Source organism: Manacus candei, unplaced genomic scaffold, assembly GCF_025592945.1.
Source record: "Manacus candei isolate 608988 ecotype Guabito, Panama unplaced genomic scaffold, ASM2559294v1 h1tg000026l, whole genome shotgun sequence".
NCBI lineage: Eukaryota > Metazoa > Chordata > Aves > Passeriformes > Pipridae > Manacus > Manacus candei.
Genome location: NW_026138074.1, coordinates 753,328 through 779,473, shown reverse-complemented (window position 1 = coordinate 779,473; position 26,146 = coordinate 753,328). Strand labels below are relative to the sequence as shown.

The 26,146-nt window shown below is 36.7% G+C and overlaps 1 protein-coding gene across 2 annotated transcripts in view; it reads left to right on the top strand.

Moving 5' to 3' along the window:
- The window catches only part of LARS2 (leucyl-tRNA synthetase 2, mitochondrial), an 87,129-nt gene extending 61,291 nt beyond the window's left edge, over positions 1 to 25,838 (top strand). Inside the window, exons 15-21 of one of the 2 annotated variants that reach the window (XM_051789142.1) lie at positions 2,885 to 2,988; positions 4,168 to 4,350; positions 7,536 to 7,705; positions 8,693 to 8,770; positions 10,745 to 10,856; positions 19,173 to 19,300; positions 24,658 to 25,838. In XM_051789142.1, coding sequence (XP_051645102.1) covers positions 2,885 to 2,988; positions 4,168 to 4,350; positions 7,536 to 7,705; positions 8,693 to 8,770; positions 10,745 to 10,856; positions 19,173 to 19,300; positions 24,658 to 24,837 — 955 coding nt within the window. In that variant the 3' untranslated portion in view covers positions 24,838 to 25,838. The remainder of the gene's footprint in view (positions 1 to 2,884; positions 2,989 to 4,167; positions 4,351 to 7,535; positions 7,706 to 8,692; positions 8,771 to 10,744; positions 10,857 to 19,172; positions 19,301 to 24,657) is intronic. The other variant, XM_051789140.1, reaches the window with a different exon arrangement.
- Positions 25,839 to 26,146: the final 308 nt, after the last annotated feature.

The window sequence follows — 26,146 nt, the reverse complement described above, 5'->3', positions numbered from 1 at the left end:
ATACTTCAGCATGAGCACAAACCAACTTCATGGACCGGTGAAGGCTTATGCCATTCCAGCATACTTACAATCTGAAATGTGATTAAGCATTCAAAGAAACTCCAGACACCTCTTCGTTTACTGTGCCAGTAATGTCAGTGTGTCTGAAGATGGCTTAATTTCCATTGTTCACAGTGGTTTAGATCAGGAGGTATTTATGATGCCGTGACTGGGTGCTGCAGTATTTAGATCAGAATTTCATCACACCTGCTGTGCTGTGGCCCCTTGGCAGTTCCCTTCCGCAACCAAGCAGCGCATTGCTGTCATCAGACAGGAAGGTTTGAGGTGTGCGGTTTTATCCATGTAAATCCAAGTGTAGCTCTGCATGTGAACATGAGATGGAGCCACCACAACACTGGCAAAATCACTGTGCATTTCGGTAGACATTCAGTGAAGAACTTAATTTGTTTCTGAGCCCTGTGTTTATTAAACGGGCTCTGGCTTTCTCATTTTGGGCATGTCTCCATTCTCCTGTGGTCTCCCACTAGCAACACGTGGTGGAGGGGTGTTTCCCCATACTTGGTAATGTATTTTGTATTGCATTTTTGTACTCTCTGTCAACATAAACAAAATAAAGAAATGCTCATTCCCACATTCAGCTTTTAATAACTTGGCATATGATCTGAACTAACTCTTTGTCATTAAAGTGTTCCTTGAAAAATCACTTCCAGTAGAAAGCCCTATCTGATTTGGATGGTCTGGCTACCTCATTAGCTTTATTTTAGATAGCAGGAAGTGTAGCTATTTTAATAACTGTTTGAGATCTTAAACAGATTGAAGTACTGAATGACAGAGAGGGAAATTATTTTTATTTTTCTTTGGCGTAATGTCTTTAGTTTGTAGAAAAAACTTATCCTGAACTGTTATCTCCTGGAGCAACTTCCCACCCTTGTTGTTCATAGAATTACAAAGTTTTTACTCCAAATTTTCACCTTCTGATTCTGTGATAATTTTTTGAAATTTTAGATGGTTTTTGTATCCTATTTTTAAAATACTTTTTTTTGTTTGTACTGTCTAAATTTTACTCCAGTTCTCATCTCCTAGAGTTCCTTTACTTTGTTTCTAAACAACGAGATTTTTCAGGCAAAATGTGAAATGTTGTCTAGAAAATATTTGTAAGAGATGTTTGAATTGCTGCTCTTACTTAACATTGTTGATAAAACCAGATGGCATGGCAGAGACTCATACTTCTTTGTGACTGAATGATACATCAATATGTACCAGTACTTGCACAAGGAAGGTAACTCATGTTCAAACATGAATATTTTGAAGGTAAAATATGAAGCCTATCACTTTCTCTCTCCCAATTTAAGGTTTTGTTTTCAGATATATCCTTACATCAGAGTCATCAAAAGGGTTTAATAACTAATACTTGGAAGATATCTGCTTTAATATGGTGAAAACATTCATGATTGTTATATAATTTATTAATACTTTAACTGTATTATTAAATAAATTATTGTGTTTTAAATCATGAGATAAATTGTCATATAATTTGTATATCCTAATAATGTAAAATACTAAATTAACTCCTTAAAAGCGAGTAGTGTTTTGGATTATGACTTTTTTGTACATGTGAAGTAAAATGTGGAAGTCTGCTTTTACTATTTTTTCTTTAGGGGGATTTATTCTAACTTTTTAAAAACTAGGAAATAGTGATACATCCTTTTTACATAAGTTGTTTTGTACATATTTGAGGCTTTGTTAGGTGCAAGTGTGGAGAATTCAGATTGCTTAAAGTTGAGCACACATGTGAGCATTAGGAGGTGCAAGTCAGTAGTACCCAGTGCTGATTAACGTGTCCTCCAGAATGATGGTCACTGATGTCTCTGTGCTGGAGGATCCCATGAGAAGGCTCCCACACTGTGTGTGCCTTCTGGGACTGGCTCCATACCTCCTCCCTGACCCCTGCTGTTCTTGAGGCTGCTGTTAGAACTGCCTTACTTTCCTGGATTATTGAGAGGGGACCAAAAGCTCTAGAGATTAATTTTGTTGTCTCTTTTTCTGTGAAAACAGGGGCAGACTTCTGACTTAATGCATTAGAAATGCAAGGTCATTAAAGGAGGTGGCTGCTATAACATATCTGTCAACCAGAGCAGTGTTTACTTAGAGTTTATTTCTTGCTGAGTGCAATATTTCCCTTCAAGGCTCCTTCTAGCCCTATCATACATGCATTTGGTGACAGTTTACTCTTCCTGATGTAAATTTTGCTAGAAAAGTAAAGTTTCAACATTCAAGGTGCTAAAAAATTGATGCACTGACATACAAACTTTCCAGCATTGCATACACTTTTTCTAGTGTATTTTTTTTTTACAGCCAGGCCTTCGTGGCTAGTTCTGCGATGGGACAAGGCATGCAAGTGCTTATGTTAGAGAAACGATTTTTATCTCTATAGAAAGAAACATGGAGCAACATTTTGATTTGTTCAAAATACTGTGCTCCTCAGAGAGAAGCAAGAACTAAATATTTGTAAGACAGTGAGGCCAGGTACTTGAATGCTTTTATGCAAGTGATTTAGGTTGAAGTTAGGGAAATTGCACAGTTGGCCAAGAAATTTCTGTGCATTATCCATATGCTAATTTGAAAAGTGACATTAGAATAACTTAGTACTAAATCAGGGTGCAAGAATGTGTGTGGAATGCAAATAAATACTTATACTTGCCAGCCAGCCACCATGAATAAATGCACAAAGTACTCTTTCTAAGGTGGCAACTGTTTATGATAGTCAGCTTGAAATTCTTGTTTCATTAAATACTTGTGCCTGATTGGCTCGACACCTGAGGCTTATCATAAAGTATGCTCTTGACAGCTCTTTTTAAGAGTTTCTTTTTCCTTCCATCCCTAGGGAGCCTTTCCATAAGCTCTTGGTTCAAGGTCTTATCAAGAATCAGACATTCAGACTAACAACAACAGGCCAGTGTTTGAAGAGAGAGGAGGTTGATCTCACTGGTAAGAGAAACTACATGGGAAAATCGACATAGGTGCATCCAGGGACTTCTTCAGTGTACAGGTCTTAGTGCTGGGAAAATTTGAAAGAGAAAATGCATCCTTGTAATATTTAAATTTGTGAGCAACTTCTGTGAGTTTTGGATTCATATGCGCTGCTGAGTGCACAGAGATCCTACTAATCCAGCAGCTTTTAATTGCATCCAAACACAGAAACAGTGCTATGTTATTATTTTAGCTCCAGTATAGTCCAAAAGATCAAAGTCACTTTTGTTAAGACAATGATCAGCAGCTTGCTGAATGGAGCCTGTCGTCCCAGTAAACAGACAGCCTACAAAAACATCATGGCAAAGCTAACACAGGTGCAGTAGATATTAGGCATGTAAAGGGTGTAGGAAACAATGCTGTTTCTCAAGTGCTTTCTTAGAGCCTTCGCCGCATAAGCTGGACCAGCAAGTCCTGGCTATGGGACCTGTAGCAACAAAAGTGGTTTGGTCATATACACTTTCCTTAAGCACTCCTGTTGTGCAACCTTGCTTTTACTGTTCTTCTCCTGCATACAAACCCTGTAAGTCAGTTAAAAACCAAGAAACCAAACAACCCTCTTCCGTTTTTCCACTGCCTGCTATCCTGTTTTCTTCCAGAAAAGATAGGGCTTTTCTGTAGTAGATGGTTTTGCTCAGTTGCACCTTTTTCAGTGTAAATGCCCCATTCTTTCTCGGAATTCATGCAACAGAAGGCACATTCTTTTCAGGATAACTTACTGCAACTGAAACCTGTAAATCTGGTATTTGTAAAAGCTAAATGCAAGTCAGAATTGTACCAAATCAGTACACCTATCTAGGAGGTTTTAAATGTCATGGTTATAACAATGCTTAAATCTCGGGGGGTTCTCAAGGTAGCACACAGGCTGAGTGCTAGATACAGCTTCCAATGGTAGGAGACTTTTTGTCATAATGTGATGGAAGCATTGAGATATTACTCTTGTTAAAACATTACTGTAGGAAAAACATGGGAAGGAAGAGAGTGTTTAGAATGGGTGTCTTTCCTCTTTAAGCTGTTTTTGGGGAAAAAAAACACACAAGAAATAGTTGTCTCTTCTTATGCTTAGGGAACAAAATTAATTGCTGTTACAAGTAAGAAAAATTTGGTTTAATATTTTTTTTATGTCTTAATATTTAGGAACTGAACCAGTTCACCTAAAAACTGGTGAGAAGCTCCAAGTTACTTGGGAAAAAATGAGCAAATCTAAGTACAATGGAATAGACCCTGAAAAATTAGTGAAAGAGTATGGCATTGACACCCTACGTCTTTACATTCTGTTTGCTGCTCCTCCAGAACAAGATATTTTGTGGGATGCTAAAAGTAAGTTGGATTGTTTCTGTTGTTTGGTTTGTTGTGGTTTGTTTTTTTTTTCCTAGCGTGTTATATTTTAAACACAAAATTAATACAATTCTTGATGCCCAGGTTTTGGAACAAATTAATCAAAAAAGTATAATAAACAAATTTTATTGCTTGTTTCTTTTAAAAGAGAGGGGGTCACAAAGCTGTCACTGAGAGGCAGGCTCGCAAGATCATTTCAAGCAGCTTACCTCTTATAAGCTAAAAGCATTATATGAAAAGTATTTAAGTGGTATTTTCTTCTGCAATCTTGGACTTCATTCTCTTTTTTTTTAAATTAGCGATGACTGATAAACTGAAAAGCTTTTTCTAATCATATCAGATTACAGATAAAACTTTACAATATTTTGTTATTTCCATTTATTTATACACATGCAATGACTTTTGTAAACTGGACTATGAAATAGTTCTCAGAAGAATCTCATTAGAACATAATCAGAGTTCCTAGTAACTAGTATTTGTAGACATGGCATTTTTATGGGATTATTTCATGAGTAAGTTAAGAATTGCCCTCCTATGCACTTATTTAGTGCTATCATGCAATTCATCATACTGACAGGTCTTAATTTCTTTTATCTACTGTGGTTCATGCATTTTAATGTAGTCTTATGCATTCATTTAAATCTAGCTTTCTTGTTGCATAAGGCTTTAATAAAACACTCCTGGTTTAACACCTGGTTTAAAAAGTTGTAGTTCTTTATTCTTTTATGTGTTAACTTCTTGCTACTTAGTTCAGCCTGCACTAAGCATTATTTCAGTTGGTGTCTGTCACCCTTTACATTCATGTGTGTTCATTTATATATTATTGCTCTATTGTATGTACTGGAGGAGTGGGCTTTGACTACTTAGTTGGCTTTCTGTCACTATCTAAATTGCAACAGTAGAGAGCTAGGCATATGAAAAGGTCTCTTAAAAAGAATTAACCACTTAGAATCAAGCTTCAACAGCTGCATCCCTGACAGTACACAGCTGAAGCAGCTAATTCAGTGATGCACAATCTTTTTGCTGAATTTTTGGATCTTGAAAATGGAGTAATTACGTTATTGAGAGAATAGCATGTAGAAAATCCTAGTTGCAAAGTGGTTGGTGGTTATGCATTTTTTAAGAAAGCTGAACACGTGCAGGTATAATGCTATCAAAAATGCCTTTAGTCATTCAAACCAACCTGTTTACCACTTGAGACATACAAAGAAAGATTTTGGAGTCATGTCATGTTGAGAGTATTGGAAAATGTGAGCAAAAGGAGATTTTAGCAGCATCAAGATATTTCCAGGGGAGAAGAAAATCAAAAGTAGATGAAAAGCATGTCTTAAATGTTTAAGCTTTGGTCTAAATTTCTTAATGATAACAAAATTGTGAATGTTTAGATTGAAGAAATCAAGCAAGTTGTGTTGGGTTTGACCTTGGGCTGGTTGTCAGATGCCCACCAAGCTGCTCTATCACTTTGCACTTTTCAAATGGACAGAGGGAGGGAGAAAAGTACAAAAAAAGGCTCATGCGTTCAGATAAGGACAAGGAGATCACTCAGCAGTTGCCATCATGGGAAGAAAGACTCGACTGAGAAATTAGTTTAATTTCTTACAAATTAAAATTAATGAGAAATAAACAACTTCCCCATACCCTTCCCTTCTTCCTGGGCTCAGCTTCATTTGCTCTGTTGGGCATGGGGGAAGTTTCTAGCAGCTTATCAGAGAAGCCACTCCTGTAGCCCCTCACTACCAAAACCTTGCCACGCAAACCCAATACAGAAAATTGTCTAATTCAGAGAATATTAAACACTGGTTCTCAGTTGTTGTGATCCCTCTCTTCACTGGATGTATTTTGATAGCCTTTTGATGATTGCCCTTTGGACTGAATTCCTTGTCCTTTCAGTGGTGAATGTCAAAGCATGGTCTCATGTCATTCTCTGCCTTGGTGTGGGCAAAGAAGTCTCCCAGACTTTGCAGGTCCACATGTGGTCAAACTTACCCAGCAGCTTATTACACCATTACTACAGTCTGGATAATTCCAAGCCTATCATGTCTAGATGATCTATAGCCTTCTGGTATGACTAGGAGATGGGAAGATTGGGGACAGCATAATTATCCCAGTCCCACCTATGAGAATTCATGAAGATCATGCGGACATAGTCAATCACCTTTACTGTTCCCAGATGCACAGGAAGTCTTTCATCTAGTGCAATCGTAGAGATAATTCACATGTATTGCAGTCACTTCCATGTCTTTTACTTCTCCCGGTTTAGTAGTAGTCCAGGCAGTTCTCAAGTGCAGTTGCCAGAGCAGAATTGGAAGCTCTTGCTGGCTGGGATGTCACAGGATATATTGAAACTGTGACATGTTGATACTGTGCATGCGGTGTGATGTAGTGCTGCACAGTCCAGTAGAAACACGGAACATCTGGAAGAAAGGGCACACCTCAAGCATACCCTCACTAGTGTCTCTGCATCACACCACATGGAGGACATGGCTGTGTGCAGCAGTAGCTTGGCACGATCCTGAGGTCACAGAAACACATTCTTAGAGCAGCCACAGAGTGGGACTGATGGCTTTAGGGTCATGGTGAACAGCTTTATAGTCTCCGCATCCCAAACTAACCTGTGTCCAAAGATGGTACCAAGGATCCTACTCTACTCATTAGCAGAATAGGATCTCTGTAGCAACGAAAGCATATGTGATTTCTAAAATCAAATTTTAAAAGAAATTTCTCAATTTGAAAAGTACATGTGTGCATACATGTGTGTGTATATATATATATATATATTTGTATTCTTCCATGAGTTCAAAAAATGAGAGCATGTACAACTCGTTTGTTGAGTCATTAAAACACAAGATGAGCATTTTAACACTGACATAATGTTGGGTTATTTTACAGATTTTAGCAAATACTTCTGCTATATATGCTATGTTCTTGCTATATATATATTTTAAAGTCATTGCAGAAAAATACTTTTATCTTATTGATTTTATTCCATTAAAGCAACCTGGAATTACTTGTAAAGGCATTTTTAATTGCATTGACATCTTTCATTTAAAATACAGGTGGTTTTTTTTTAAATGTTTAGCGTTTTTTGTCCTTTCTGCTTTTCTTTAAAGTTTTGGATTCATTAACTGTAACTGAAATTTGTTTCTGAAATCTTTCATTAATCTCAGCCGATGCTATGCCAGGCGTTCAGAGATGGCAGACGCGCCTCTGGGCTCTTGTAACCAAAGTTATTGAAGCAAGGACTTCAGGAACCATGCCCAATCCTGAGCTTCTGAGTAAGAAAGAGAAGGCTGAAGCAAGAAATATCTGGAAGCAGAAGAATCTGGTGATATCTGAGGTTAAAAGAAACACTTACATAGTTTGTAACTGAACAAATAAGTTACTGCTTATGCTAAAACCATATGTTTGACTTACAGAGCCAAAAACTTTTTCCCCAGATGAGTAGTTCATTATTTTTAAGTGAATTATTCTCTGTATAAATTTATTTACCCACAAATTCTATGTGACAGAACTTATTTAAAGGATGTGCATCTCATTTAAGGGATGAAATGTTACAGCAGTAAAATGTTATCAATCTGGGATTCAAGAAACTCCATTTCCAGTAGCAAAACTGTAGGTGAGTGCTGGAGGTTATCCCTAAGGAAAGCTTTTGATCTGTTTGCTTCATACCTCATTATCATGCCTGCTGTTCCATATAGAATTATTTGGTGAAAATATATTAGGGTATCCTAAAAAAAATACTGAAATGATTGTTTATCTCTACTTCTCTGTTGTCTCCTGCTGTGATTAGTGTCAATTCAATTATCCAAGACTCAGAAGGAGACTTAAATACCTGCAAAATTAGCTTAAAAGATTCTTCTGTGGATGAAAACTTTTGCCAGTTTAAACCCTGTTGTGAGAGACCTTCCAGATCTTTTAGCAGACTTTAGAATTATAATCTTGCAATCTATGAACAAGCTTTGACCAACATAAATGGATTTACAAGAATGAAGGCCTCTTGTAGGGGCAAAGGGAGACTATTTTATTAAAGGAAATAAAGGATGATTGCTAATGCACAGTTCTCATTAGCATTGATTGAAGCTTTTAAAATTCTGAAACTGAGGAGAAGCTCAGTTCAATTTTTATATGATTTATTTTCCCAAACACATGTGTGATTGCACATACGATATGTTTGCGAACTAAAGTGATTTTCGTGTAAGAGGTAATATGCACATATTTCACAAATTGAGATTGATTATCAATAATACTTTTTCATTTAAAAAGCCAATATTCCATGTTTTAGAATGTCAAGTAATTAGTGACAGACCTTTTCTTCTAATTCAAGGTAACCGAGTACTTCACAAAGGACCATTTGTTCAATGCAGCTATTTCCCGATTGATGAGCCTCACTAATATACTCCATGTAAGTACATGGTATTCATGAAGGTATTTTTCTCTCAGACCCTCTTCCTATTAGGCTTTATACAAAGCAGGAGCCTCCTGAACTATAGGTCCAGCTTTCTGTAAATCATTGACTGTCATAAACAGTGTTACCGAGTCGAGAGCCTTGTTGAATCATTCAGTTCAAAAGCAGCACGTTCTAATATCACTGTAACCCTGAAATATATACACTTTTGCAGGAGGAGCTTGATGATATTAGAGCCACTAGATTCTGAGGTTTGCATATGCATCCTGTAATTTCAAAAGGATATGTTTTGTTTAGTTCTGTTCTAGATGCATAGGTAGCTAGGTATAGGATGTTATAGAATCACCAAACATTCTGATTTTAAAAAGGTTATTCTTTGGAAGGAAAATCACACATAATTTTACATTCCTCAAAGACAGCTTACACCACTGAACTGTTGGCAAGTAAGAGAGTTTGCAAATCCTTCTTTTTTAAACAGATGTAAAAGTCTCCAGCATTTTTTATTTAGATTATGTTGTATATCAGCCAGTGGTGATATATGAAATGTAATAAACTATTATCATTACTTTTGTTACTACTTTTAGATCTGGTTGAGCAATCCTTCAAGCATATAATAGCAACCTGATCTAGACTAGAAATTAAATATAATTTTGAAAGTTTCAACTTCTTTATAGAAATAGCATTTTATACCTTATGGTTTCCAAGGAGATTATTGGCAAAATCAAGGAACTAAACAAAAAGTTAAGTAGATTATGCACAAGTGCTGTACTGAGATAACTTAAGCCTCAGATACTGTTGTGTATTTTTTTAAAATTACATAAACAAAGATTGGTGTCCTACAGCCAGCCAGATGTTTAAACGCTGACATATTTCTTGACCAAAGAAGTCAATGCAGTATCTTTGAAGAACAACCTTCTGTATAGCATACTGACACTTGCTCTTTCACTCCCAGTTGAAAGGAGGAAGAGGGGAAGTGGGCAAGGATTAAACACAGAAAGCAGATAATAGCTTACTGAAATACAGTTTGCACTCACCTTGTTAGTATCAGTGATAAGAAGATGCCCTCTGACAACATTTGTGGTCTGTGTCAAGCAAATCACTGGTTTTGGACAATTTTCTAGTAGACAGGAGTGGGTGCTCTCCCACCAAATAATTCTCATAAGCTGACATGTACTGACATTTTTCTGTACCATTTCATTAGAGGGGTGGATTACAAAATAAATGCAGCAGCTGAATTTACCATGGGATGTAATCTCTCAGACAAGGAAAGAAAAAGTTCATCCAACCACTTTTAGTGCTGTATCTTTTCTTTGAAGTTACAGTAGAGGAATGAAGATTCAAATTTTGTCAGTCTTGTACCTTTTGCAAGAAATTGAACATTTTTTGTACTAGCAAAGAAGAACGCTTTACTAAAACAATCAGAACATCAAGCAGTAAAAGAATGTGCTGTGCTTTTCATTCCCTAAGCTTCCTTCAGCTCTAAAACCTCACTTTGTCACTAAATTCAGCTTTACTTAAGCCACTCTGTGATTCTGTACAACTGAACCTTATCCCAACAAAACTCATGCTGCATCCAGCACTTTTTGACTGTCTTACACAGGTACTACACCTCTTCTCAGATAGCTCTGGTTTTATCTAAGATTACATTTCTAGAAATGGAAGCCCTCAAAATGATTTTGAGGACCACTGTTGTCCACACGAGTCTGTGTTCAGACTCCTGTGCTAGAGCAGATCCCAAGGGTCTTCATCAGCCACTTCAGGATTACCTTCTAAGTGTTAGAGAGCACCAAGGATTGTGATTTTAATTCTCCAGAACTTTTCATAAGTTTCCAATTTATTGTGACGTGACACTGTCCTAAGCAAGACATTGCTTTTAGGTTTTATTACTGCATTTTCTTCTTAATTAAACTGCTTTCCCCTCCCCCTCAGAATGTTAACAGTTTGTTTTCTTTTCCTTGTCTTTTCACTTAGCAAGCTCCTCGGCCTCTTATTCTCCATAGCACAGAATTTGAAGATGCCTTGGCTTCCCTCTGCATTATGGTTGCACCTATGGCTCCACACATTTCATCAGAGATGTGGAAAGGTATTTATAGAAATAAACTTTATAGTGATGTTCCAGGAGAAAAGACAAAAAGTTTGTAAAAATGTCTTTAAGTTAGTACACGAGTCACTTATCCCTGAATTCTTCATTTATCTTGTCACTTTCTGTCATAATTCCTAAACAAACTTGGAACTTGTGGCAGTCTCAGATCTCTCTTTTCTGCCTTTAGTTTCCATCCTCTCACATACAAAGGTTGATTTCTTGAAACCTTGAAAGGCAGAGAAAGGGAGAAGGAAAAAAAATTCAGGACAGGACTGAGGAATTTATATGTCAACTGCTAGCTGCTCCTGAATATGAATGGCATTATTAGGAGCTGAACACCAGGACAGAAACAGTCCTTTTTCAAACAACTGTTTCAGAATCTTTGGACTACAAATATTTTCTTTCAGGAATTCAGGCAAAGAGAACCATGTCAGAGGGCTGTATGCTAAAAAGACTAAAGGAGTGCTCAATAAAAACCCTCTCTTGTAGAATGCTGCAGAGACTGAGGGACGTTATACTGCAAATTAACCTCTTGTGAAGAATGGGAATGGTAGACAGGACATCTTTTTTAAGATCTGTCACGGTTGTAGAGGTCTGAATACCAAATGGGCTAAGTTGTGTGGTGCTGCTACAGTTAAAGCCTGTGAAATAAGGGACGTGCATGCCAGAGTTCAGCAGTTGCTTTTAAGATTTACTGGGAAAAGTCCCAAGATGTATGTGGGAAGATAGGACTATATTCTTCTGCATTATGGCTGGCCACAAATTGCTATGTGGTTTTGGACCTAATGTTAGCTTTTGGATGCTGTTTTAATGGTTTTATTTTCAACAGTCATCCTGAAACTTTGTGCATTCAAGTGTTTACAAAGTAGTGTTACTAAACTGATTATATTTCAGTGTTGTGCATGGCCCTATAATAATGTTGATTGCCAAGGAAAGACTATTCTTTTTCAGAGCAATAACACAGAGGCAGAGACTATGGAAACAACAGGATTTATTAGGGAAAGTGGGTTGAGGTTTTTTGTGTGTGTGTTTTCATTTCCAGTGGTTTTAAAACGTCTTAATAGAGGCTTAAGTGTTTAGAAAAGAGTGGCATCAGACATGATCCATCTGGAGAAAGCTAATTCTGGTCAATGTTCTCTTATGCTACAAAGTACCAATACTGCTAAATGAAATTAGCACGGCTTTGTTTTCCACATTGGTTGAGATGGAGGACGAAGAGATCCAGGATAATTGCTTATATATACAGTGCCTTCTGAATTTGAATTGAACTTGAATGTGTTAAGGAATGCAGAATTATCAAATATGGTTGATAAAATGACAAAGAATACTAGGATGTCTTAATTAACAATTTGTTAAACATAAAGCTTAATCCTATAACATTTTGAATATTAGATAAGGGAGTCTTTTCTTACTACTCAAATCACTGGAGAATAAGAATTATAAATATTTTCTGTGGTATCAGAATGAAAAGGAAACCTAAATAAAATTGGAAGTGTACTCTCCTTGGCTTTTGTCTGCATTTAAAGGTATAATTTTACTTGTGTGGTCCAAAGACTATGCATTGTAATTTAGTGCAGAAGTCATAAAAAAACATCGTGTGGTGATTATTGCCTGAAGAATTTTATTACTAAACTTGAAAATCACAATCCCTTTTGTCATGGTGATCATTATGTTATATCGGAATCATTAAACAATTTTATTAGGAGAACATACACATTTAACTGCTGCGTTGTGGTGAGAAGACTGTATGTTGAAATAGCCAACATGTAGCCATTCTGTCCTGGGATTGGGATTTCTGGTGGAAAATGCCCAACTATAGTCTTAAAGATTCCCCAAATTCATGTTTTGAATTGCATTCTGATTCAACTAGGTCCTGTTGCACTTCTGATGTAACCAATTTCTTAAACCTTACGTACAGGTAATGATGCATTCTTATTTTAAATAATTTCAATATGAAAATTAAGGTTTCTAAGTACTCTCTTTAGGGTTTTTTTGTGCTTTAATTCTCCATACACACTCAGATTAAGTCTCTCCTTTTTTATCTTGGCTTTGCATCTAAAAGTAGGGATAATGCTGCTTCCTGTCTTGTAAATTAGTCAGGAAAAGGAGTTTGTATATTGTTAGCTCTATAAATAGCACCTATCACAGTGGACCCTCACTCTTTGATGGAAGCCTATGTTTGCCATTGTAATGCCAATAATAAACAACACATAAGCAAACTATTTAGAATTAAAAATTGATATTTCATTCTAAAATAACTGGTATACAGTCTTTACATTTTAGTGATTAAAACAAGCAGCATTTTTCTTTCTACAGGGGAAAATGAAACCGGGAAATTTGGAAGCCCTTTAGTTAATATCAACCAGATAATTTTGCAGTTGAATAGGAATGCTGGAAGGAACACTGACTTGTCTTAACTCTGAACCACGTTACACTTCCTTGTGTATTCAAGCTTGTTTTTTGAATAAAAAGGATTTTCCTTTCTTATTGCTGTTTCTCATTAGAAAGTGTTGAGTACATAGTGAGATAAGCTTAACACTCATTTACTGCAGTCTTAGAGAAGAAAAGAGCGTTCTTGATAATTTTTACTGGTTTTGTTGTACTTCACAGAATTAATAATACTTCCACAGTTGCATTGTAATCTCTCCTTTTATGCTTTTCTCATCACTGATTATGGCCAAGATACACTTAAGAAGAAAATACAGTAGAATTTAAAACTAAATGTGAAATAATGACAACCTACAATAAAACCCTGATTTAATGTATTTTATTATATTAATTCTGCCAAAGATTTGAAGACAATTAAACCACAAAACTCTAGAACTTTCTGGCTAAGCACCTGGAATGAGACTGTGGAGGTAATAAAATTACTTTTGACAACTGGAATCTGTTCCACAGGTGCAAACAATAATATTTCAGTTTAAATGACAGGTATCCTGGAAATTGAAAGAAATTAACCACTGTGTTTTTCCTTTCCTAGTTTTGGAGTAGAAAGCTAGGCAAAAGAGGGTATCATCTGTAAATAATAAAATCTTGAAGGATCTGGTGTCAAAAATATCTGACACTTTTACTTTTATTCAGTAATTACATAAAAGATTTTCCTTTTGCTCAAAAAAAACGCTTAACTGCAAAATATGATACAATAAATTTGAAGTATCAAACACATTTTCTTACATATTTGCATTCTGAATGCATTTATATTTAAACAGCACAAAATACTGGATAATTTACTACCATTTCAATCTAAAAGCTATTTGACACAAATCACAATAAAATGTAAAAAAAAAAAAAAGTAAATCAGTGTTTTCTAATACAACAGCTTGTAAAAATTAAAACTTGGCTAAGTATATAAATAAGTATGTAGTTATCATCTTGGTTAGCAAAAATATTCTTTACATATAGATTTAACTGCAAATCAGTTGACCTTAATGATTACCAACTGAAGAAAATATTATGAAAATTGCAAAGATTATTTTAGGGTGTTAATTAAAGATGCTTTACTTGACATTTTAAGTAATGACTAGCATCAGTGATCTAAGTAAATTTGATTGTAATAATGCCATCCTGCTTTTCAAGCATTTCATCCAAGTTCATTTGAAATTTTAGCTTTTCAGTCCACTATGTTTTCTTTGTTAGCTTGTTGATAAACTGCAAACTTAGAACTGCAGTCTGATATCCCAGGGATGATTCTGATGTAATGTGCAAATTGTAAGTATAATTAAAGTAAAATTAGATTCCATGTACAGCAATTTTTGTTCATCTACAGCTGAAGAATTGTTCTCCCATGGGGTTGAGTTTGTATGTGGCCATCTTGTTTTAATGCATCGAGTAGAAACAAAGAGTCCGGTGAGCAAGTTGAAGAGCACACTTCAGTACTGGCAGTAAACATTTCCAGCCTGAATGAGGGAAAAGCTGCTTGAATGCTGTTCTGTAAGTGCATTACCTTTCAGCAGCTGAACAATAGCAACCCAGTACTTTGATATTAGGTGTGTGAAGGAGTTCTTTCTCCTGTTTAGAGGAGGAACAGTTTTTGGTATTTTGGTGTGTCAACCTAATGGTCTTAATTGTGCAGAGAATACACTGGTTTATTGCTTAATAACATAAAAAGCAACTGTAACCCCTCAGTGTGGGAAGAGTTCATCCGGCTGATATCTTGGCAGTTTATGAATACTAACAGGATGAGGAAATCAGTTTCCTTCCTGAAACCTTGTGTCTAAGGAATATACAGACACCATTTGAGACTTTTTCTTTTAGTTTGTTTGTAGTAGTACAATATTTTGCTGTTCAGACAGGGATATGAAACTGCTTATTGTGAGTTGTTAAATTTTTATTAGAGGAGGGACATGAAAGATATGTACACTGATCATAAACATACATATATTGAAATGAAAGATAATTCTTGGAATTTGTAATAGTATAATTGTCTTAGCAATATTTTAACTGTCACTACGATAGCTCTTCTGCAAGAACATCTTTGAATTCAGTCCTCGCTGAAGAAGGCTTCTGTAAAGAATAGAGCTGAGTGGAAGCTAATTGATGTTGTGGATTTTAGTTGGAAATCACAAATCCAAAAAGGAACATGATTTGGAATTTTAAAAAATATTTTTTTTTTCCTCCAAGAGAATAACCCAAAGGGAACGATAGTAATTTCATCAAGTGGAGGAAGACAGATCCTTTTTAGAAGGTTAAAAGGACTCATGTGGAGTTTGCTAGGTTGAAAGCACATTCCAGAGTTAGCTTATAGTAACCCAGGCTTTTCACAACCTAGTTCTGTACTACTTTACCAGTAGTGTGATACGGTTTTTCTCAGAGCTGTCTGGAAACAGCTGTTGTCATTTCTTTGAGATTGCAGACTGTTTCACATATGACTGACAGACATACTCTTCCTGAGCTGCAAAAAAGTGTTTCAGTTATGCAACTTGCCTGAATCTGCCAAATAGGGAGATTCATTAAATAGTAAAAAGCATATCAAGAAAAAATAACATGGTAGCAATCCCAGAAAGATGCTGCAGAGGCAAGTAAGATACTGACCCAGAATGCATCACCGTTTGTCCTTACACACTCCTGATCTGAGCTTTTTAGAATCTTTTTCTACTTGTCTGCCAGTGTGGTGGATTTTTACTTAACACAGATTTCTGTTGTTTCAGTTTAGCTAAATCCAAAAGTTAGCAGCATTTGGGTAATGCACTCACATAGTTACCTTATACTTTCCCCTCTGACCTTATATTTTCTGTTAGAAAATCCCTAGTCCTAAACTCTGATACTGTCATTGTTTCAGATGCTTTCATTAACTTCCTTTTATCACCCATTAAGGCTTCCATCCTCCTTCCCTTTTCTGCTTTAACCTCTCTGTGCCAGTTCTTTCTCAATTTACTTTATAATCACAACTTTCCCTCTGGCCTACATAATTTTGTATCCACGTAGCTGCACAATTGCTGGAATTTTACAGATAATTTTTTACAGTGCTTTTTTTTCTGTGAGACTAGAGTTACCTGGCTGTCCTAACACCTTGCTGATACACAATTGCTTCCATGTCTTCCTTCTTAAATCTTTCTAAAATGAGAATCTGCTCTTCCCTGCCAAGTAGCACCTTAGGGGAGGTGTTATGCTTATGAAGTACTCATATAATGCTCGTAAAACATGGCCCTGAGCTGAAAAGTTGTTAGACTGGTCCTATCCCCTTCTCTCAACTCACTCATTTACAGTAATATAGTACACGTTTAACTTGGTGTTTTAAATTACTTTCCAGTGCTGTGAGTTACTGGTTAGGGAAACCTTGTTCTAGCATTAGCTTGCTGGTCAGGAGAACTCCATTGAAGCAGATCCAACAGCAGGATCAGGGCTTCAGATTGAGCCACAAGTATTGTCTTTGATCTGTCCTGTACAGATGGGTACATATAAGTAAACAGCTTACAGTAAACTAAAATGTACTCAGTTGGTTTTCTGTCCCTACATCTGCAGAAGAATATATAGCCATAAAAGCAAAATCAAAAAATATGAAGCAAAATGCACATCACTTTATAAAATGTGCTTCATTAGACAGTTTCCAGTACAGTAAGACAATAACATGGGTTTTTCATATTTTCACAATGAAAATCTAGGAAATGCTCAGTTTTTAACATCTCAAACAGTGCTTTTGTCTAGTGTCTCAGAATCAAGTGGGAAGGCTGGAGAAAGGTACTGTCTAGGTCCTTCCAAGTGGACCATCACCATTCTGGCTCATGGCAATGAAGTTTCTGGTCTAGTGTGTTGAATTTCGAAAATACAAACCAAATCATTGTGTTTTCTGTGTTCCACAGCTCACAAAATGTGCATTAGGGCAGGAAGCAAAACAGGCAACATAACTAAAACCTTCATTTTGCCTTCCTGTCAAACTGTTTTCTGAAGCTTGTTCTGTTGACTCTTGTACTTCTCTTTTTTCTATGGATGAGCTCGTAGCTCATTTTGTAGCAAGAAAATGAACCAAAAGATTAAAGTTTTGTTTAGTACCACTTTGCTTCAGAATACATTTTAATTAATTTTTTTATTAGTAGATTTATTAGAACTGACAGCCTCTACAGGAATTAAGTGATCCTGGTTTTGCTTTTGTAGACAGAAGCTCTTATATTAGAAAGTTGGTTTTAAATAGTTTGAAGAATCCTCTTCAACAGGAAAATGAGGAGTGGCCAGTGTGCATGCTCCTGCCACAAGGCATGTGATCAGTTGGAAAGAAATGAGCTCATGTGGATGTTCAAAAGCCAAAAAGGAAAGAATCTAACAGCTGTTGTCTTTAAAGTCAGTGTGATAATGAATCATCAATGTGAAGATTTTTTTTTTTATCTTCAGTTCCTTCAGTTCTTTTGTTCTCTCAGTCTCTGAGCTACTGCTGCAAGAGAAAAAAATACGCAAAACCATATCCAGTGAAGTGTTTTAATCAATTATTTACCTAATAAATAGTTGTTGTCAATAGGAAATGTGCACATTCTTGCTTGTCATTTGAAATAGCTCCCATCGGTCCACCCCACTGCCTCTTTCTGAGTCATTCAGCAAATAGCACGACTGTGTCTTTTGTCTGAAAAAGCGCTGACAAAAATCTGGTGGATTTTTCTGGAGGAAGTTGCATTCTCTCTATGTCCTTGTTTGCTGTTATTCACTGTATTAGTCTAAACAATCCACCCAAGTGAATTCACGTATGCACTGTGCATGTGTTTTGTTTGCTCCTGTGTCTGCAGTCGTCCTGTGATTTGAACAGTTTCAGGTACCTCAGTCCCAATCAAGAGAGAATCTTGTGTTGATGGGTTTTCTTTATGCTTTTGCTGGAGTTTCCCTAAACCAGATGAGATTTTGCATACATTTTGCAGTTCTGAACGAAGCATGTGCTTAGGAAAAGTATTAGTTTGTGCTCTTATTCATACACAGAGAATGTTTTTAATTTAACAATCCCCTGGCTTTGTGAGAATCTCAAGAGCAATCATCATCAACATTGATCATATTTGACAGCCTCTTGATAAGTGAAATTTTTTATTTTATTGTACAGCTGGAGTAAACAACAACATAAACCCCACTCAGGAGCTTTTATTCAGTTAAAGAATGCAGCTTCAGAATGACTTGTATCATATTCTCCTATTACTTAAACAAATCAGGAATGAATTCTCTTGGGAAGAGCAGAGCCTATTTAATAAAAGGAGATAATTTATACCCATTTTAGGAACTTTTAAGAATAAAATCAAAGGATAAAGTGTTTCAGAATGTAAAAATCATAAGAAGGAGAGCAATCTGTGCAAGGCATTCCTTTGTACTACCTTTAATTTATGAGAAAATATAGTTCACAAAATTTAGAAAATCTTACAAATAGCTTGACTTGCAAATTTAGAAACTACCCAGCATACTACAGGTGGTAAAATAATAAGCCATAATTGTTTATCATTCTGAGTTGTTAGTAAAATTTTAATCAAACTGGTGGCATTACTGAAAATAAATGCAGTATTATGATTGACTTCTAGAAGTAGAGGTCAGCTTCTGTTGCAGTATTACAATTTAAAATAATAAACAGTGGTCTTCTGTGCTTATGGCAACGTTATAGAGTATCAACTCAAATCTACAATGTGCCCACATTGTTCATGTTAATGTCCCTATGCATGGTATAAAACAAACACTTCAAAGATGTATATCTTTCTGTTTATAATGTGTTGTATGCTAATCTAAACAATGTTATTTCCTCCTATGACACTTGCTTTTAAAGTCAACTTTATCCTGATCTTATTTGTCAAACAAATTCCAAAGATTGAATGTTCTGGTTACTGTACCACTGAATGTTTGACTGTTTTCATTTTCCAGGTTTGGCACATATGGAGAATAAACTTTGTACTCATCATCACTGGGATGCTGACGTACTGCATCAGTCCTGGCCCAAAGTAGACCCAGAGTACCTTCAGCCATCAGATGTTGTGGAGATGTCTGTACTGGTAAGAGCATTGTGATTGATTTTCCGTAGTGGCCAGCTAATGTGTTATGAGCTGAGAGGATGATGGAATTTCCACTCTTGTGGAAATCAGTTCCCTTATTAGTTGGCTCAGTGAAAGTTCAGAATAGAAGCTGCAGTTGCAGTTGTGCTGAGTAATTACAATGGTTTCCTAAATGACAAAATGTAGCAAGTCTGAAACGGAGATGACCTAAATGTAAACCTTTCAGAGTGATTCCATATTAGTACCTGTAGAGATTTGACCAATGAACAGCCGTGGGCAAGGACGATACAGTCAAAACTATGATCAAAATACAGGTCCCTCCAGATTTTTCTCCTGATAGTGCATTTATTAACTCGGCCCTGTGCAAAAATGTATAATTAGGTGACATTTCTTGTGGTACCTGTAGTGCTGTGGTTGCCTAATAGAACCTCTCATAAGCTGGGTTAAGTTGTGATTTTTGCCAAACCATGTTTCCCATCTGACTTAGGATGAATCTCTGGCACATTTCAGGACACCGTATTTGCAGGAATGAGGTTGAGGAAAAACAGGTATCTTTGGGAATATTATAACTGCATTCCAATTTCTCTTTGAGCTCTAACACCTTTGTTGTCTAGGGAAAGAGCTGGCAGTTCAGTAGAAGAGTGGACATATAACTACATTTAGTTAACCTGTAATTTTCCAACATGTGTATGTGCACATGCACAATGTAGTTTACTGTCTTTTTTCCTATGTCTCTAGTTAACTCATTAGGTAGTGCACAGTAGCAACAAGTGCCACTGCAGGCGATAGAGGGAGTACCTGGAGCCAAGTGCGTGGGATCCAAGAACAGCTCTTCCATCAGCTGACTTGCCTTTAAGTTCTTCATGTTCAGGCATTATGATAGTCTGTAATTAACATAGTTGCATACTATTAGATCTGCAGGACTCCTGCCTTTTCCACTGTTCACCAAAGAATAACCTTTCATATACCATGCACACTAAACTTCAGTGTTTTCAATTAAATTAAATGCTTTAACTTGAACACTTTTTGTGTTCCTGGATATTGAATGAAATGGAGCCCCTGTAAGACATGGTCATGTGAAACTCCATGTTCTGTGTGTGTAAGAGAAACAGAAGCAATGCATTTTAGTTGCATTTTATTCTGTTCTCTCCTTTGGGAGAAAGAGCAAGGCAGTTGGGTTATTTTTGTTGAACTGAGTTTTTTGAGGAGGGAGGAGACTGGTTGAATTTAGGGGAAGTCATGTTTCTGTAGATTTCCTTAATCAAAGTATCTTTGCAAATAATTTCATATCTTTCTAGATCTCTCAGTCAGTCTATTTGAACAGAATGAGAAATGCTGCTAAAATACTAATTTTTCCAACATTAAACATATACCCTTCATGGAGGCCATGGAGTATGTATTTTTGAAGGAAATTTTCAATTGGCATCTTTTCCCAAACCAAGGAGAAGGACTCAATTGCCAGCTGGGGCTAATAGCAGACTTAGCCTTACAGTCACTGTGGACAAACTGGTTTTTTCCTCTTCCTGGCCCTCTCTTTCTGTGATAAGCATTTACTTATACCAGTAAAAATCTTCACTGAGGTATAATCACTTTGCTCAAGCTTAAAATAAACCTTCACATCCAAGCACAGCTAGCAAACATCTTGAATTCCAGTGTTCAGTTTATAAGGAAGTCATGAATGAGAAATCGTGTAATTATAGAAACGTCTTTGCAGTTGTGGTTAAAGCAAACATGTTATTAAATATATCTTTGAAATAACAACTGCAACAATACAGGGAAAACTCTGAACTCAGTGTTTTTAAGACTACACAACCAAACATGAAAATGCTTAAACATTTCACTGATACTTTTTCTGCTGACATTAAAATTTCCTTTTCAAAAATAGAAAACAGAAAAAAATTAATTTTGCTTTAAACAGCCATTATGAAAATTATTTTTGTTTCTTTTTCTGGTTGATTTTATCAAAGCTGTAGCCTTGTGTAACAGTCTTGTAATAAGAGAAAAAGCAACTCCTGTGTTCTGAGTCATATATTCTTAGAAAAATATGATTTGTGTAAATACCTTTCTTAGTTCTGAGAAAGAAAGTGACTGGAAGACTGGAGAGACAAGTTGCTTTTTTCAACTGGGAATAATTCTAACAATAGTGGCTACAGAGTGTGCCTGGCTTTCTACTGTAAGAGCAAGGCAAAAGGGAAATATGGGGGAGCAGGGACTGTGAATATTATAAAGCCTTGTGGACACTGTAGGTTTTTGTATGGCTGCAAAACTAAATTGCCTTCATTAAACCAAGGAACACTTCACATATGGAGGGATTTCTTAGTTGCAAAGAGGCAGTGTCTCTTCACAAGGCTGTACAGTCAAACCGAGTCTTTAGGCCACAACCCTATTCTTCTCAAGACATCAAACTGCCTCAGGCTGCCAGGGATTTGCCTGCTGAGACATTTTGGTTTTATTTCTCTTCACAAAAAATACTTCATTATTTCCTGTCTGTGCTGGAGTTATTTCTTTCCATATTTAACCCAAAGCAGCGAAAGCAACCAACTAATTGTATCCTCGGCTGATACAATACAGATTGCCTACAAGAAAGACATTTAAACACACTGGATATGTGCAGTATCTGTTACTCTAAATGTTATTGCAAAGTAAAGTATTTTTAATCATACCCTATGTTATTAATGCTGTGAAAAATCTGACCTGAATGTAGTGTGCATTTCATCCTATGAGCACACTTCTGACTAGCATTCCTCACATTTTCTAGGTGGTGCAGAACTGTTAGCAGATGTGGTCTTAAAACTGACGTTTTTACAAATAAAAAAAAAGAGTTGGTGTCATGTTCCTTGCTTTAGCCTATGAGGGAGGCCTAACAGTGCACAGATATTTATTTTCTTTTTTACTTCTCAGAAGGATTATGCATCAGTGGTAAAAAAAATATTTGCATTGAATTAAAAATTCCTCTCTGCAGCCTCCAGGTGCTTATTTTTCAGTCTCTTGTTATTTCATTTCATTTTCTATAACTTCTCTAGTTCCCACTAGCTCCCTGTAGATCCACAATAGTCTAGAATGTCAAATGTTTAAAAAAAAAATAAAAGGTGAGGGGAAAGAAGAGAAGAAAAAAGCAACAGCTTCCTTCCTCAGGGGAAGAAAGGACTGAATACTCATGTATTTCTCCTCTTGCAGTTTGCCATGTTTTTTTAGAGAAACACAGCTGCCAGCATCCAGCATCAAAGTTTCTTGTGCTGCCGCTTTTATCTGGAAATGCTGAGGGTTATGCTGGTCTAGTGAGATACAGAGAGAGAGATGGAGGTATAGCAGAAGGTATTTGTCCTGCTGAGAATCTAAGCCCTTGACTGAAAGGATGTGTGAATAGGATGCTTGTTACACCACAGTGTGCAATGAAATCTGCAGATGCCTATTTTAAGAATAGTGTTAAAATGCTTCATGATATCTACAATACAATGAAAGACGTGCTGCAAAAGTGGTGAAATCATAACCAATCTACTGTTTGGTAGGAGTTTCGGACTCGGCTCACAGTACAGTGTGGGAAGATTGGGAGACATGCTGTGGGAAGGTGGAGACATGCTGTGGGAAGGTACACAGTGCCAGGTCGCCCAGGCTTCTCGACCTTTCTAGGAAAACACAACCACTAGCAGTCATTTATTTACCAAGTTGATTTAGACCGCTTGGCTTTTCTGTTGAGAACAGCACCAAATAGGCTAGTTGTGGAAAATTTCCCCTTGCCAACATCCATCCACTGGAACATATTAATTTGCACGATGGAGGACAGTGAATGACATTTTAACTTAGCAGGCATAGTTTTGAACTGCAGGCTGCGTGTCCTAGCAGCAAGCTGAGAAGCTTGCTTTATATTCTCACCAAAACTGTATCTGTTTGGATTTTACTGTTTTCTTTTTCCTGTGGAATGCATTTCTTCTCTGAAGTGTCCTGTCAGAAAGAACTACTTGTATTTATTTTTCACAAAAAGCTTTAAAAATGAACTCCTATGTGTTTTCAAGGGATTTACTTTGCACCAGGTGCTAAAGGCAAAGTTTAAGACAGCCAGCCTTTTATGATGTCACATAAAATGCATGTAGGAATAGTTAAACGTCTACCTACATTATCACTGCAAAATAATGTCAAGTCTAGTCAAAAAACAGAAGTAATTCATACCTGCTGCATTTGAGACTTCATCTTGTTCCTTAAAAATCTGTCCCAACTTCCTTTCTCAGAGAATTGCACAGATTATTTTCTTTTCAATAAAATACAAACTAGGTAAGTGAACTAGGTCTCTCTCACCTGTCATATGTTGCATACAGGTATCCCAGATAAAATCCAGATGAAAACCAAGCCATGTACATTTTTATGTCCAAGCTGCATGAAGCAACATATGTTTCTTTTAGATGGTTGAAAATTCCTTACAATGATGCCTAAAGGTCAGAAATCTGCAGTACCTACAGCAGATTTTTATGCAAGTAATGTGATTAACTGGATTTAAAAATTCAAATTATTTCATTTTCTAAAATGTGGGATTGATATTCTTCTCATTAATGCACTAAAAATAGTCCATATAAATCTGAAAGCTTTTATAATAATTAATTTTACACCAGTTCCAGAAAGGTACTCAGTCAGGCTCTGTAGTCTCTGTCCATTATCTACTCTTTTACTGGATGACAGAAAGGATATATAAAACCATTTGATAAATTAAGGTAATTCCCTCCAAAGGCCTTGCTCAGTTTTACTTACATGATTCTGCCCTGCTGATGCAAAACCAGCATGTAAGCTGCTCTGAAAACCAGCCCAGCACAGGAAAGCATTACCTTATGAGCAGTTGACATCTTAGCGATTGGTGTTGGATTAATGAGTCTTGCATTTAGTACAAGGGATACACATAACAAGTTAAGGCCTATTTTTCTAAAAATAATAAATTTTGCATTTGAATCTCTGGAAGGCATCTCTTAGCTGTAAATCCAAATTCCTGCCCAGAAGTACGTACAAACCAAGATTCCCACCAGAAAAACCATTTTATCCAGCTTATATAACTGTCACGCTTTTAAAATTAAAAGATCACTGCATTGCATAGTCATGTGCTGCTTGCTGTCTTCAGAACTAAGACATCCTGTGGCCACTTCTTCAATTTTTTTTTTTTAGTATCATGAGTCAGAGTTTCATTTTCTTATTTTATGATAGATGGAGAGAAGATACAAAGAATTTTATCCTCTACTCAGAAAGTGTGGTGTTGGAGGAGAGAGAGTTTGTTCCACTTTCCCCCTTGTGTAACAGGGGATTGGATCCAGGAAATGAAATTGTAGAAATCAGTCTAGTAACTTCTGTTTTTTCTTGTTTTCATGTCTGTTTTTCAGATCAATAACAAAGCTTGCGGCAAAGTTTCTGTGCCTCAGCAAGCAGCCCGCAATTTTGAAGAAGTCCGTGAGCTGGTTCTTCAAAGCGAACTTGGGCTCAAGCACCTCCAGGGACGAACCATTCAAAAGGCTTTTCTGTCTCCCCGAACTGCCCTCATCAACTTCTTGGTGCAAGAATAGCCAAAGTTTTGCTGGGCTGTAAAAGGAAGCTGGAACCTTTCGAGGTGAATCCAAGTAAAAAATGCCAGTTTTGATTATTTCAATCTCATGCAAAGGTGGGGAAGAAATCTTATTAAAATCAGGTTGCTGCTAAATCTTCGTTTCAATGCGGAGAAATTTGCAGAAATAAAGTTTCTTATTGTATCATAATAAGATGCTGCTTGTCCATATTCTCTGGGAGAATGTGAAGAAAGTGCAGAAGAACTAAACAATTGTAACAGAATGTAAATTATATAAAGCTCATGGGGGCTAGTGTCAGTTCAGGAATATATCCTGTTGGAAAGTTAGCTTGGCATAAATGTGATTCCAGGTGTAAACAAGTGCCCTGAGTCTGTGCTACCCCAAATATTAGGTGTGCTTTGCTCCCTGTATCTCATGTTTGGGTACCCTACCTTTAACTAACATTTTAAGCTTTAAGAAAACATTACTACAGCGTGCTAGTTTAAAAAGTAATTTCTTTGCACTGACCAATAGCCTTGGGCACAGCAGGTAGCCAGAATGGGGTAGTTTAAGACATTTCAGACAAATTTCAGAGCCAAGCCAAGGAAAAGGTCAGATTATTTAGCCAAGCCCTGCTTTTGCCAGGATTCTCCTTCCTAGCTGGCATATTTGTGTTGGCATAGACATGAGAGGTTCAACTTCAGCAAAGTGCTGATGGTTGTTTCTGCCTGGAACAGAATGAGAGTTACTTCCTACGCATGAGCCATCTCAGAGACTTTCGGGGGATTCAGGAAAGGGCTGAGTTGGCTGCTAGAAATGGAGCAGCAGGCAGACAGCATGCTTTTTGCCTCTACTAGTTCTTGTAGTGCCTACATCGTAAAACTTGAATTTTTTTTTTCTGAGGGGTTCATTAAGTGAAAATAGCCATCATGTCTCTAAAAATCAATCTGACTTTCATAAAATGCAGAGCTGTTCTCATGCCTCATTCCAGCCCTGTTATTTGTATGGTGCACTGCTGTTATATCCACATGGAAATGTTTATTGTATTTAGCAAATGCTTGAAAAAGAGTTTGCAAAGAAACAATTACAGGATTCATTGTGAAAGAATGTCTTTTCTTTAACAGTCATTAAACTAACTAGTCCAATAAGCCAGCCATTTATGAACCATCCTGACAGTTAAGAAGTCAGCAGTAACAACCAGCTAGGCAAATACAGAGATCTGTAGTAACCCTCCAGCCCAGCAGGCATCCAGACTCTGTATTAGATTAAAAGGAAACCAACAAAAGTCTCCCCCATAGCAGTAAATAAGTGCAATAGATCCTAAGCAACT